Source organism: Lepisosteus platostomus, chromosome 14 (assembly GCF_059453375.1).
Source record: "Lepisosteus platostomus isolate fLepPlt1 chromosome 14, fLepPlt1.hap1, whole genome shotgun sequence".
NCBI classification, from domain to species: domain Eukaryota; kingdom Metazoa; phylum Chordata; class Actinopteri; order Semionotiformes; family Lepisosteidae; genus Lepisosteus; species Lepisosteus platostomus.
The window spans coordinates 23,370,817-23,386,030 of NC_142624.1; the positions used below are offsets into that span (position 1 = coordinate 23,370,817).

The 15,214-nt window shown below is 36.0% G+C and overlaps 1 protein-coding gene across 46 annotated transcripts in view; it reads right to left on the reverse strand.

Annotated features, from left to right (window-relative positions):
* The window catches only part of ttn.2 (titin, tandem duplicate 2), a 171,077-nt gene that overhangs the window by 119,070 nt on the left and 36,793 nt on the right, over positions 1–15,214 (reverse strand). For 40 of the 46 annotated variants that reach the window (XM_088605106.1, XM_088605104.1, XM_088605102.1 and 37 more), the window contains 22 exons: positions 10,769–14,683; positions 9,760–10,038; positions 8,871–9,434; positions 8,226–8,507; positions 7,846–8,124; positions 7,464–7,742; positions 7,089–7,367; positions 6,691–6,978; positions 6,152–6,430; positions 5,781–6,062; positions 5,407–5,685; positions 5,014–5,292; positions 4,392–4,670; positions 4,006–4,293; positions 3,225–3,503; positions 2,846–3,127; positions 2,463–2,741; positions 2,084–2,362; positions 1,697–1,975; positions 1,312–1,599; positions 893–1,171; positions 372–653 (listed from right to left, as the gene is read on the reverse strand). In XM_088605106.1, the coding sequence (XP_088461232.1) occupies positions 372–653; positions 893–1,171; positions 1,312–1,599; positions 1,697–1,975; positions 2,084–2,362; positions 2,463–2,741; positions 2,846–3,127; positions 3,225–3,503; positions 4,006–4,293; positions 4,392–4,670; positions 5,014–5,292; positions 5,407–5,685; positions 5,781–6,062; positions 6,152–6,430; positions 6,691–6,978; positions 7,089–7,367; positions 7,464–7,742; positions 7,846–8,124; positions 8,226–8,507; positions 8,871–9,434; positions 9,760–10,038; positions 10,769–14,683 (10,098 nt within the window). The remainder of the gene's footprint in view (positions 1–371; positions 654–892; positions 1,172–1,311; positions 1,600–1,696; positions 1,976–2,083; positions 2,363–2,462; positions 2,742–2,845; positions 3,128–3,224; positions 3,504–4,005; positions 4,294–4,391; positions 4,671–5,013; positions 5,293–5,406; positions 5,686–5,780; positions 6,063–6,151; positions 6,431–6,690; positions 6,979–7,088; positions 7,368–7,463; positions 7,743–7,845; positions 8,125–8,225; positions 8,508–8,870; positions 9,435–9,759; positions 10,039–10,768; positions 14,684–15,214) is intronic. The other 6 variants (XM_088605127.1, XM_088605123.1, XM_088605130.1 and 3 more) reach the window with 5 other exon arrangements.

Here is a 15,214-nt window from a genome sequence, read left to right on the forward strand (position 1 = left end):
ACAGTGATTCATATATTTCAGTGAGTTAGCCCCGCACTGTTTTGTGATTTTCTGAGAAATGTTTTTCTTCTTTTTCAAATAACGTATTATTTAATTTAACTTTACATAGCAACTTAAGTGTATCTTTACAAACTTTTATAAAACTAGTTGAATTCTTTGTAAAATAAACAGCTTCCTTTTCTAAATGTACAAAAGTAAATTCTGTTCTCTCCTAAATTTAATTTACTAGAAAAAAAGAGATCATTTCAACAGTTGTAACCAATTCAATGAGCTGGATAAGGAATAGGAGAACATTTAGACCAAAAGTCACTTAATCTTTCTAGAACTTTTCAGAATTTACAAATAAAACATTATTCATTCCACTTCCTGACCTTTTACTGTCAGTGTAGTGCTGCAGCTGACACTCCCAGCATCATTCTGAGCTTCACAGGTGTAGTCTCCACTGTCATCAAGGGTTGCTGACACAATTTCAAAAACTGCCACAGAGTTGATGAAGGATATTTTGAAATTTTCATTCTCTGTGATCTTATTGTCATTTCTGAACCAAGAAATTCGCAGTTCAGGTGATCCAGATACTTTGCATTCAAGGTGCAACTTTTCATGCTGCTTCACAACCTTTGAAGACTCAAGTTTCGTAACAAATGTCGGAGGTTCTGCAAAACCAAAATATTAAGACACAAGTAAATAGCAAGATAAACATGAATAAAACCATAAGAGGACATGAAAGGAACAAAGAAAATTGTGAAGATATGGATAAGAAAAATGGCTTTGGTTTAAGATGTTTAAGTTAAGAGCCTGCAACAGAATTGACAAAATTAATAAGCACAGTAAAAGCGGAAGTGGAAGATGATGAAGATGGCATAAATGATGCAAGAAAATAAGAAGTTCAAACCTTTTACAAGTAAGTTTGTTGTACAGGTTGCTGTACCAGCATCATTGCTAACTTGACAAGTATAAATTCCACTTTGTGAAACTCCAACAGAATAAAGATCTAAAAAGCAAGAGAGGCCCTCCAGTCCAATAATGCAGGTTGGTCCAGTTATTATTTCTTTGTCGTCCTTCAACCATTTCACTGTAAAAGGAGGTGTTCCCTTTAAGATGCTCTTAAAATGTACCGTAGAAAGAGGAAGAACGGTCTGTGGTTCTGGTTTCACCACAAAACCTGGTGGCTCTAAAAGTATATTAAGAAAAAAGAAAGAATGAACTACAATAGGCAACAGACACCTTCAGCAGTAATCAAGAAGAGTCAGTGATTTGAAAAGGAAAAAAGAGATTGAAAAAATTCTCAAATTAAATAATATTTATTCTGACCTTTAACCACTAGTGCACCATTGCATTCACAGCTTCCTGCTTCATTTGATAGTTTACAAGTGTACATCCCCGCATCAGTTTTCTCTAAGTGCTCAATCTCCAAGGACACAGTGTTCAGTTCATGGGCAAGATTATATTTTGTTCTACCAGATATGAGAGTGCCGTCCTTTTGCCATTCCACACTTATAGGAAGTGAACCAGTAATTTTGCATTCCATTCGAACAAAAGATCCCAAAATGTGTTGCATTTCCGTCAGTGGTTTGAGGAAGGATGGAGCTATTACTTGTTCTGTATACAATACAAAAAAAATGTAAGGATTGCATCTCCAATTTTATTTTATATGAATGATTCTTCATACTTTAAAACAAATAAATTAAGCACCAACCTAGAACGGTCAAATACATTTTACAACTGCAGCTTCCAATGTCATTGCAGACCTCAAAGGTATATTCCCCATCATCATCAATTTGTGCAGACTGAATGTTAAGGCTTCCCAAATTATTCAGGAAACTGATTTTATGTTTCCTGCTGGGTGTAAGCTCTTTGTCATCTTTAAACCATTTAACTTTGAGTTCAGGGGTGCCTGCAACTTTACAATCTAAACTGACAGGATCACCTGCAGTTACACTTATTGCCTCAGGTTTCTCTGTAATTTGGGCAGGTTCTGAAAAATAATATAAATTAGAATGTTATAAATAAGATATAATAAAAAAATATTAAATTGAATAAATCTGTGTCAGTCAAGCAATACAACAAAGAAAAAAAAACTAACCTTGCACCAACAGAGTAGCAAAGCACTTTACCATGCCTGCATCATTCATAAGCTGGCAAGTATATCTCCCACCATGACTTGCTTCTACTACAGCAATTTGCAAAGAAGCAACATTGTTCTCAAATTTCATCTCAATATTAGGACCTTCCAAGACCCATTCTTCATCTTTCTGCCATTTTACTGACAAAGGAGGTGATCCAGTCACAGTGCACTGAAATTGAGCTGAATTTCCTAAAACCGTGGCAACATTTTGGACCTTCTTCACAAATGATGGTGGTTCTGGGTTTAATAAGATACAAAAATGTTTCTTAGCTAAGTTTAATAAAAAAATATTACAACCCAACAAAACCAATAGTTTGGTGTTTATGTAAGTACTAACCTTTCATTCGTATCACTGCCCTGCAGGAGCAACTTCCCACTTCATTTGCTACAGTACACTGGTATTCACCAGCGTCTAAAGTGTCACATTTCAGAATATGTAGGTTAACAATACCATTTGACTGTGAAATTGTATGCCTCTTACTGCTTCTGATTTCTTTAGCATCCTTATACCAGTTAACTTCAAATGGGGCTGTACCAATTACTTGGCATTCAAGCAACAAATCAGAAGCCTTTACAACCTCAGTGGGTAATAATTCCTTTATAAACACAGGAGGTTCTGAAAAAAGAAAGAATTAATCAGGTTCAGCAGATACACTTACCCTTTTTAAGAAAAACACAACTGATATCAAAACTGCAGAATTCCAATCTCTGTATACTAACCTTTCACATTCAGTTCAATGCTGCAACTTTCACTACCAGCGTCATTGCGCGCCTCACAGACATAAATTCCACTGTCTCCCATGTCAGCCCCAATAACTTCCAAACTCACCAGGGAGTTATCAAAGGACATTTTATATTTGCCACTGGGACTTATTTCATTTCCATCTCTAAACCAGCAAACTTTTATTTCAGGGGTGCCTACCACCCGGCATTCAAATGTCTTGCTTTGTCCTGGCTTCAACAGTGCTATGCTTTCAGGCCTCTGTGTGAATTTTGGAGGTTCTAAAAATAAAAGCATGTATAAAATATCACAACATGGTAGATGACTTAAGTGGAATACAACAATAATTGAGAAAAAGATTAAAGATTAAATAAGAACCTTTGACAAAGAGTGTTGCTTTACAAGCGTCAGAGCCAACGTCATTACTGATCTCAAAAGAGTAATCTCCAGAGTCTGAAGCCTTTGCAGAGAAGAGTTCCAGCAAGCTTGCTGTGTTATCCTTCCAGACAGAGCAAGAGGATCCAGACACAAGCTCCTTATTGTTTTTAAACCACTTTATGGTCAATGGTGGAGTGCCACCAAAAAGAACTTTAAACTGCACTCGTGATCCAGGTAAAACATCCTTTGACAAAGGTTTTTCTACAATGGTTGGTGGTTCTATATACGATTAAAGAGAGAGAGAAAGCTCTTAAAAATAAAAAACACAATTATGCAACTTATACAGTATATATATATATTTGGAAGCTTTTATTAAAATTAAGCAATGTAAAAATCCATACTAAATTGTTTTAAGATTATATTCTGTAAAAATATAACTTTTAGTGTATCTCAACAACTAAAGGCTTTAAGAATTTTCTCCAAAATAATCAAGAAGTGGGCAGAATAAGCAATGGTTTGGTAGGATGGAAATGTGGCGCAAGTCCAGTTAGTCTCCTTTGGTTTTTCTCTTTCAGTTTTCAGTTCTCTCTTACTTTCATTTTAACATTTTACTAAGATTCAGGAGTTTAATTGAAAAACTACTCATTGTTGCTTGGATTCTTTTTTAGTTCTAGGGTGATCCCCTCAAGAATTACTTTGCAAACTCTAAACACTATAAGATTGACCCTGTCACCTTTGCAAAACAAACATATGAAGATGAACAACATAAAAGTCTGCAAACCTTTTACAATTAATGAACCAGAACACTGGTCACTTCCTGCTTTGTTTGTTGCAATGCATGAGTACGTCCCACTGTCAGAACTGTCAAGACGGCTTATTTCCAAAAATGCAGTATTTTCATAAAGTGTGCACTTGTGTTTTTCATCAGTTGATATCTCTTTATCGTCTTTGTACCAAACTACATTCATTGGGAGGGAACCAGACACAAGGCATTCCAGGTGGGCAAAAGATCCTTTGATACTATCCACTGGTTTGAGTTTTCTTGTGAAAGACGGCTTGATTATTTGATCTAGCCAACAAAACAAGAATCAATGTCAGCCATGTATCGTTAAACCAACCATATAACTTAAAAAATATAAATAAATTCTACTTTCTCTGTATACCAACCTAGAACTGTAATAGTGGCCTGACATGTGCTGGAACCCTCATCATTGGAAATTTCAAATGTATACTCTCCACCATCAATCTTTTCCGTTGAAACAATCTTTAACAAAGAGCTTTTCTCCGTAGTGAGGATTTTATAGTTCTTGCCTGATGTTAGTTCCTTCCCATTCTTGAACCACTTAGCTTTAAGTACTTTGGTTCCTGAAAATCTACATTCCAATGCAGCTGGATCCCCAGCAGTGACACTGATCGACTTAGCCTTTTCAGTAATGTTTGCAGGTTCTGTGACAAACAAGAGAATCATTTGTACAAGGACCATTTTTGTTTATAGAAAAGTTAACTCTAGAATGTATTCATGGTGAATAAAAATAATATATAATAAAAATGAAAAACCTATCCAAACTAAAACGTTTTAACATGCTTTACTTATTTTCTTTTCAAGGTCTGTCAAATTCCTTTAATTTATATTTAATATTAACACTGTACACTGTAATAAAAAGCAGTAACTGTGAACAATACTTACAAATAACATTACCATTTCTTCTGGACAAGTTCAAAATCCATAATTTTAAAATTCAATGTAATAATCGGTAAATAAGTAGAAAATATGTACATTACAACTAACCTTTTACTACTAACGAAGCAGAGCATTTCTGAGCCCCAGCGTCATTCTTTGCATGACATGTGTACTTTCCAGTATGATGTGTCTGAATATCACTGATATACAGTGTGGCAACATTGTCCTCAAAATAAATTTTTACGTTCTCATTGATTGTCACTTCATGATTATCCTTGATCCAGGAGACAGTGATTGGCACTGAACCTTTCAGGGTACATTGCATTGTAATTACACTTCCTACCAGGGAACTCATGTTTTCAAGCTTCTGCACAAATGATGGAGGTTCTAGTAAAACAAAAGTATACATTGCAAGAAGATTAGAAAACCCACTGCTTGCTATTTCTCAAAATGTAGGAATTCCCAAATATCAAGCTGTCAATTTTTGGATTTGCTACCAACCTTTCAGTGTTAATCTGCAGTCACAGGAAGACTTCCCTACTTCATTTGATACTGTACACTGATAACTTCCAACATCTGCTGCATCACATTTCAGAATCTGAAGAGCAACTACGCCATTTTGCAGGCTCATCTGGTGCCTTTTATCACTCCTGACAGGTTTATTGTCTTTATACCACATTATATCAAAAGGAGCTGAGCCAGACACCATGCCTTCCAAAATAACATCAGAACCTTTGACAACATCCTTTGACTCAAAAGCCTTTGTAAATTCAGGAGGTTCTAAAACACAGAAAAACAATTTAAATGTTTAAATATTTAAACATCCATTCACTTTCTCTTACTTAAAGAAAGAGATTTTAGAAAGTAAATCAAACCTTTAATTGTAATCATGCTGCTACATCGATCGCTGCCGGCTTCATTGAATGCTTCACAAATGTAATCACCACTGTCATCAACATCTGTGTTGACAATGTCCAAAACAGCCATTGAGTTGTCAAAGGACATTCGATATTTCTTACTCATACTGATTTCACTTTCATTCTTGAACCATTTAATTTTGATTTCAGGAGTACCAGTTACTTTGCATTCCAAAACAACAGGGGATCCACTCATTAAGAGTTTCGAAGACTCAAGCTTCTTTACAAATGATGGAGGTTCTATAAGGTAAAAGGCACTGGTAAGTTTGCAAGAAGATTTGGCATGGCATAAATACAAGAGAAATAAAGAAGCAGAAGAAGAAGAGCACCTTTCACGAACAAGACAGCGGTGCATGTCACGTTTCCAGCATCATTGCTAACTTGACAAGTGTAATTATCTGAATCAGAGGTTTTCACTGAATGAAGTTCCAGAAAGCTTGAGGATGTTTCCTTTTTGATAAAACATCTTCCACCAGTTGTCATTTCAATATCACCCTTAAACCACTTAATTGACAATGGGGCTGTTCCAGTAAAAGCACTCCGCAGGATCACAGTTGAACCAGGTATTACATCTTGCGAGTCTGGTTTTACGGTGAAGATAGGTGGCTCTACATTTTGTTCGGGGGGAGGAAAAAAGATGTTTAATCTCAAATAAATAACAAGATAAAAAAATTACCAAGAGGTTTGGTTTAAAGTTCTATAAAGAGGTTGTGTTTCCATAGAATAAATACCATAAATCAAAACTAAGAGAGGAACTTATAGTTAAAATATACTAAATGAACTAATACAGTGGATTGACCTTGAAGAAATCATTAATAAATTCAAAGATTTTTTTTAAAGATGTAAAAATCTGTGTTGTTCTTCAAACCTTTTACAATTACAGTTCCACTGCTCTCCTTGCTCCCTGCTGCATTTGTTGCTCGGCAGGTATAGATTCCAGCATCAGTCTTTTCTAATCGGCTAATTCCCAGTGTAGCTGTGTTTTCTTTGAATTCCATTTGGTGTTTCACACTTGCTGAGATCTGTTTTTCATCTTTGTACCAGGAAATCGTCATAGGTTGAGAACCAGAGACTTTGCCTTCCATGTTTACACTGGTACCTAGAATTCCATCGACCTTTCTTAGAGGTTTTGTAAATGATGGTGAAATGATACGATCTGTTTAACGAATAACAAAATGCTTTTTAAAGAACAGAATCCATTAGGTCTGCAGTAAACCTTATTAAAAAAAAGCTTGGAAACAATAATTAAAGAGGGTCAGAACTAACCAAGCACAGTAATAGAAGAAGAACATTTGTCCTTTCCAACACTGTTTGCCACTTCAACCACATATTCTCCGCTGTCCCCTTTTTCTGCAGCAAGAATCTTTAGCATGGCAATATTATCTTTGCAGCTTATTTTATATTTTCTGCTGGAACCCATCTCTTTTCCATTTTTGAACCACTTTACTTTCAGTTCCGGACTTCCTGTTATAGTGCACTCCAAAGTTGCTGGGTCTCCAGCTGTCACACTAATCGATGCCATTTTTTCTACAATTTTAGCAGGCTCTAAAAGGGATCAAAGCATTTTACATTATAATATATTCATGGCTAAAAAAATGTTTTATTTAATTTTCAACTTCTGAAATGAAGGTATGCACTAACCTTGTACTGATAAAATTGCTTCACATTTCTGAAACCCAGCATCATTTTCAGCTTGACATGTATATCTGCCACTGTGGCTAGGGTTAACAGTTGCTATTTTCAAAGTAGCAGCTCCATTTTCAAATGTAATTTTGGTATTAGAATCCTCTTTCAGTATCTCAGAATCCTTCAGCCATTTAACTGAAATAGGAGCTGAGCCTTTCAAAGTTGATTGCAATTTAACAGGATCCCCCAAAACCACAGAAGTGTTTTCAATCTTCTTAACGAACAAGGGAGGTTCTAGATTGAAGAACATTTTTATTAACAAAAAATGTTTATAGTTTAAAGTGCAATAATTTAATATTCTTTTTTTTATGAGAGCATACTCTTTAACCTTACTAACCTTTCAACTTCGCAGTAGATCTACATGAAGTTTTGCCAACATCATTAGATACAAAACACTGGTAATCTCCAGCATCTATTGTTTCAAATGAAGAAATTTCCAAAGAGGCAATGGCACCTTCACAGGTAATTTTGTGTTTTTTACCAGTTTTAATTGGTTTCTTATCTTTAAACCAGTTCACTTCAAAAGGAGCAGTACCAGCGAGCTCACATTCAAGTGTTGTAGTAGATCCCCTCACTACCTCTACCGGATTCAATTCCTTTTTAAAATAAGGGGGTTCTAAGGAAGAAAAGATTGAATGTAACAATGTTATATAGCCACAGAATAATAAGTCTTACTAAAAGGGTTAAAATTAAACTGATGAATGTATTAATACACACCTTTTACTGTTACTTGAGTGCTGCAGCTTTCACAACCAGCTTCATTTAAAACTTCACATGTGTAATTTCCACTGTCAGAAACACTAACATCACTTATTTCTAAGACTGCCACAGAGTCAGTGAAGATTATCTTGTATTTATCACTTGTATGTAATTCCTTGTCATTCTTAAACCAGGCAGCATGAAGTTCAGGTGAGCCTTTCACTGAGCACTGCATCCGTGCTGTCCCACCATGTTTCCACAGAAGCTTGGACTCCAACCTCTTAATAAATAATGGGGGCTCTATGGGAAGTATTTTAAAGGCATTAAAATTGAATGCTCAGGAAAAATAAATCTTGGTACGTACTGTACAAATACTGTAACATGCGAAGAAAAAAGTCAATTCAGAGAAAAGAATAGATTTCTGCACAGGAAAGAACCAAGAAGAAGAAACGTTTAGAGAAATGAAGATTACAGAACACCAATACCAAGCAATACCAAGAATACCAAGGCACCAATTAAGAAGACTGTAAAAGAGGTGTCTGGAAAGACAGACCTTGCATTGTGAACATGTTATCTTTTCACACTTCTATTATTGTTAATTTTCCCTCATTAAATAATTTGTATCCGTTAACATAAGAAAGGGAAAATTAACTCACACCTTACCTCGTACAATTATAGAAGAAGAGCAAGTACTGCCCCCAGCATCATTTGTAGCAGTGCAAACATAGTTTCCAGAGTCCTTAAGCTTTGCATTTGGAATTTCAAGAATTGCTACCTTTTCTTCAAAGATAATTTTGTAATCCATGGTGTGATGGAGCTTTTTTCCATCTCTGCTCCAAGTGATGGTTACTCCTGTATCTTCATCCACTTGGCACTCAAGTCGTATAGGGTGCCCGACAGCAACTGACAATGGTTCAATTGATTTTACAAAATGTGGTTTATCGATCACCTTCAGTTCAGCACTGCACATGTCGGTTCCAACTCCATTTGTTGCTTTGCAAAAGTAAATACCCTGATCTACAAGTTGAAGATTTTGAATTTCAAGAGTGTGTTTGTTGTTATCAGCTGTAATCTTATAATTTGCCTCTGAAGAAATGGCAACATTGCCTTTTTGCCAAACAATATGCATTGGCGAAGAACCAGTCACTAAACACTGTATTCTTGCACTTTTTCCCACAAATAAAGTCATTGGCTCTGGCTTAGCTACAAAGACTGGAGGGAAAACTTCTAAAAGATAAAAAAAAGAAATAAAAATCTGCATTATTATTTTTGAAGAATAAAACTGTAAAAATGATGTAGCTACCCCAACATACCATGAAGATGTCCAAAATATTTAAAATAAATTGTCATTCCTATAACACATAATACAAGAGAAGTAATTTCTTTAAAAGAATTATGACAAACCAATCAATCGAACACATGGTCAAAATGTAATAAAAAATCTTCTTATCTGAAATTTGTTCCTGATTTCATCAAGCTTCATACAAAAAATAGCTCATTGGGAAACCAAAAAAACACTAAAACTACCCAATAATCATAGAAGTAAACTTACCTGCAACTTTTAGGGAGGCCATACAGCTGTCACTGCCATGTTGATTAGAAGCTTTACAAGTATATTCACCACTATCTGTCAGTTGTGGATTCGGAATTTCCAATGAGGACATGTAGTACCGGCTGACAATTCGGCATCTGTCACTGTCTCGGATCTCACTGCCAGCTTTAAACCACTTAAAGGTCACGTTTGGTGCATCTTCAATCTCACACTCAAATTTTGCAGGATTTCCAAGAATGACTTCCTGGGGTTGAATTTTCTTCTTGAAAACAGGTGGAACTACATTTTGGCAAGGTGGGAGAAAAAAGAATAAAAAATTAGTATATTCACATATATAAAGTGTAAAATGTTAAGTAGGGAGGTGATCAGCTGGAACAAAAATGATAGGGGTGCAAACACTAGCAATCCAGGGAGTGACTGTGAAAAAAAGTGGCTGTCAAAAGAGGTTAGAAGGAAGAAAACCATCACCGTTTATAAAAATGAACGCTTAGTGAATGATGAATATATGATTTGATGCCCAACAAAGCATGCACACAACTGTGAATTCTTGTGCAGGTTGGCACAAAATGGACCAGACGATGAGAAATGATATGCATTATAGGGAATGATGAAGTGAATCAATGTCCTTTAAACAAAAAGGTGAATAAGTAAAAGAAAAACAACAGTGAAGTGGATATGGGGATGGAAGTTAGTCTAATCTTTATTTTGAGAAAGGAATTAGTAAAGATTCAAGATGAAAAGTGATTAAAGGTAATATTTCACAAAAGCTTCAGACTATATTCTATTGATAAGTAAGATGGGATAACTAAAAAGAAGAATTTCAAAAGTTCAAGATAAAAAGAGTAGAAAGATAGACCAAAATGAAAGGTCAAAGATTAAAGAGTTAAAAGGGTGTAAGATTATATATTTTGTGTTAAAAGTATAATTGAACTCAAAAAAGTAATTTTTTGAGTTATAAATTTAAACTTTGTTAGTTTTTTGAGTAGTTATAATATCCCCATTATCCAACCTCTTAAGAAAACTGTGAGATTCGATGATGTTGAGGTCTTTCCAGCTTCATTCACTGCCTCACAGATATATTCTCCTTCGTGCTTCTCCTTGATTGTTTTGTTGATTACAAGAGTATAAGTATCATGGTCCTTTAAACATTTGAACTCTTTGCCAGATGAAACCAATTTTCCATTGAAGAGCCAGTTTACCTTTTTGGCATTAGCTACATTTACACTGATAGTAACTTTACTATGTTCTTCTGCAGAAATGTCTTCCGGAGCCCTTGTTATAACAGGAATGTCTTTCACTTTTTCTTTGGCTTTGGATATAATTGTTTCTTCCTTCAAAATTTCCTGTTTTCTTTCTTGCATTATACGAACATCCACAGACTGTTCAACCGGAATTGGTGCTAAAGGCATGTCTGTAGTGATAACTGCTACCCCAACATCTCTCTCACGACCTTTTACTGTCACTGTCTTAACTTCCTGAACAGACAACTGCTCCTGAAAATCCATTTTTGTTTCTGTGGTTACTTCAATCACTTGTGCACTCATTGAACGCTTTGAAGATGAATCAATTGACTCCTGCAACAAAGTTCGATCTTGAGCCGTTACAGTTTGGATTGATGGCTGAACTTGGGTTCTAAGTGCAGCTGACTGTGTTTTGGGTGGTGCAAAGTCTGAGACAGACTCAGTTAAACTAACAGTTTCTATTACAGATGATAACATTTCTTTGGAAGGTGCACTGCTAACATGTAACCTTTGAGGCCTATCAATTTGCATGATCCCTGGTTGTTCAGAGGACAGGACGTGCTGTTCCCGATGAATAATAGATTGAAAAGCTGCCTGAAGTTCATTTTTTAGATCAGCAGTCTGAGGATATTCTCCTTCAAAAGCAATCGTTATTTCCATAGGTGGGGAACTGCTTGTAGTAATAAGGTATGTAAACATTTCATATTTTGGTTCTTTACAGATTTTTACATCCTTTATCTTTATGTCTTCCAAACACCCTAAAACTTCAGCCAAAAGTAAAGGTTGTTCGCTAGCTACTGCAGATTGCAGTGCACTTCTTAGTTGTTTTCTAATGTCCAAACTGAAAGATTTGGGTGTTTGGATAACAAAAGTAAGCTCTTTTGGTAGAACTCTAGTTTCCTGTATTTCATGGACTTGCATAGCTCCTTTTGTCTGTGTTTTTATATGAAGTGTTGTTGCTTCTGATCTAGTTAGCTCTTTAGATCGTTCACCAATTATAATTTGTTTTTCTTCCGTCAACAATGGCAGTCTTATGCACTGCCCTTCCTGAATCCAGTCAGCAAAGTCCTGTTCAGCAGCCTCTAAAACAATACTACTTTCTGTTGTAACTGCTTTCTCTTCAATGTGAATTGGCTCAGATGGAAATTTAGGTTCCACCTTTGCCTCACATGTGAATCTTTCAATTCCCTTAAAAGTATCTGTGTGGCCCTCTTCCAAAGCCTTGCTCTCTTCTACTGTTGTTAAATGCATTATGTTCCAGCGGTCTTCTTTCTGCACTAATGCACGCTGCTGCTTCACATCTGTTGTGAATGGGCTTTCCTTTGGTAATTGAGTGGATTCTGTAATTACTTGAAGACACGTCTGAGGCAGAGGTTCAGTTGTATGTTCAGTATGAATTCCTTTAACTGCTACATCAAGATCAGTAGAATAATCAGCTGAAAATTCCCTTTTTTCTTCTGCTATAACTGCCTGTCTACGTGCTTTTTCGAGTCTCTCAACAGCTTTGTGGGGTTCTGGCTTCTCAAAGCTTAATATACCTTCCTTTGGCAATGCACATTCTTCCTGTACAGACTGAAGATGTAACTTAGCTGGACTTTCTTTTGTAGGTTGAACAGAAAATGCACTTTCTTTGGCAGAAAGCAGAGAAGTCTCTTCACAAATTATAGATTTCTGTTCATCTGTGATTGATGTATGCATCAAAGTGGGGCTTTTTCGAATTTCTGCTTGTTCTTCTGGTGGTACCTCACAACTAAATCTACCTTCCGCTGGTAATGCATCTTGTTCCATTATAACCTGCAAATGCACCAGTTGTTCTTCTTCCTTTTGAGAATGAACAGAGACAGCACTTTCTAATCCTGGAATTTGTTCTGTGTGTTCACCTTTGAGCTGTTGCTTTTCTTCAGCAATTAAAGCTGATTTCCATAATGTGTCCTTTGTTAAAGTGACCTTTTCCTCCTTTGCTCTTTCTAAGACAAATTGTTGTTCTTTCGGTAAGGATTTTTGGATTTCAGTAACAGGTATTAAAATTGGCTTAGCCAATTCTTTTACTGCAGTAGCTTTTGTGGCATCTTCAGAAACTGATAGCTCAGTGGAATGGGCTTCAGAAATATTTTGCTTTTCTGATGCCACAGCAGTGTATAATATTTTAACACCTTCTTTAACCCTATAACCTCTTTCAACATCTGGTATCTGAAGAATGTATGATTCCTCTTTTGGAAGTGGAATCTTACTTTCCACTTGATGGCTATATACCATGGGCTTTGGTTCAAGACCTGGCACCAAATGCTCTGTCTTCTTGTCACTTAAAGTTTCTGATTTCACAGAACTTAAAGGGACTATTTCTTCAGCAACAGCTGAAACTAGTTTTGAAGGTCTTTCCTTTGATACTTCAAGTTTAATGGCTTCTGGTTTTTGTATTGGATCACAGTGCTGCTCTGTAAAGCCTTGGCTTTCTTGTACAGAAGAAGTAAAGGCTGCTGTATGCAGCTGTCTCATCACTGGGACGATTGATTCAAGAACAGCTTCAGTGATTGAATCTGTGACATGCTCTTCAACTTCTTGAGATTGTAAAATGGCAGCTTGGTGAGTAGGAACATGCTCCCTATGCAATGAAGCTGCTGAGATATCCAGTTCCCGTAATGAGCGTACCTCTTCACTGCTTACTGACTGTCTGTCCTCTGTACCAATTGTGTACACCATCTGATGTCTATCTTGGAGATTAACTCTTGCTTCCCCTGGCAAGTTTACCATGTATAGACGGGATTCAGTTGCTTGCTCACTTGTTGAAACTTTGTAAGCCATTTCCTTCTGAACAACTGTGTGCTCTTTGTGTCGAGAAACAGCATATGTGTCCCTAAACACAAGCAGTTCAGCACTACAGGAGGCTTCTCCGGTTGGGTTGAATGCTCTGCAAGTGTAAAGGCCACTGTCATCTTGCTGAACATTTTTTAAATATAAGAAGCCAGAGCCATCAGAGTTGTGCACAATTGTGAAATAGATATTTGGCTGAATCTGGTAGCTACCCCTGAACCACTGTATTTCAGGGAGAGGTTCCCCTGATACTTTGTATTCAAATTTAGCTTGACTTCCTTCTGTGCATTGTGCAGGTTCTATTGTTTTTATAAATCGAGGGGGTTGTCCAGTCACTTTGAAGGTTTTCTCTACTCTGTGTTCAGTCTTAATGGACGCAGATTCCTGGATAACTCTCTTTTCTACTGCAGATGTCCTTCTAAATCCACCTGTTATTGCTTTTGTCTTGACCCGAAGAAAAGCACTACAAGATGACTGACCATGTATACTTTTTGCAGTGCAAGAATACTCTCCTTCATGTTCAATCCTTACTTGGTGAATAGTCAATGTGTACTCATCGTTTTCCTGAGAAAATGTGTAATCTGATGAAGGAGTCAACATCATGCCATTATGAAACCACTGAATTCTGGGTTTTGGGATACCAGTAACCGTGATGGTAAACCTAGCAATTTCTCCAACAGTAACCTCTATGTGAGACAATTGTTTAAGAAAAACTGGCTCTTTTTCCTTTTCTTTCTTCTTTTCTACTGTGCTAGAATAACGTTTAGATTCTGGCTTGAGTTCAAATGTTTTGGTTTTTTCTGATAATCGTAGGCCACTGCTGTAGGATTCTTGTTTCTCTTCTTCAGATGTGACAGTCAAGCTAGAAAATTCTGTGTGAAAAATGATAAAGTTAAAAGTTTTACTAAAACATTCACATAAAAAGTCAAATAGATGTATTTATTATTAGAGGTGTTTTCTAAAGCACCCCCTTCCAATAAAGCTTCAAGAATCTTTTGCATAATGTTTTCAATAAATCAAAAATCATATAAATATTTTCTTCAAAACATATTTATTTATAGAACCATAAAAATGGCATCACATACACATCAGAGAAAGCAGAAACTATTTTACAAACAAAGCAGTTTCACTGAGAATACATTTTTATCTAACTTTCTGCATTTCATTCACTTTTCATTCTTAGTATTTTTGTTGTTTCTATTGTATACATTGTGACTACACTAAAATGTATTTGAACTCCACAAAAAAAAATTATTAATGCAATATGAACTGTGTTTTTATAATGCAGTTTCTCTATTACATCTGTTATTTTAAATCACCATACTTTAAAAAAACTAAACTATATAATGTAATTCAGCATTATCAACCAATAGATTGATCCTGTACAGGGAATGGATGAAGGT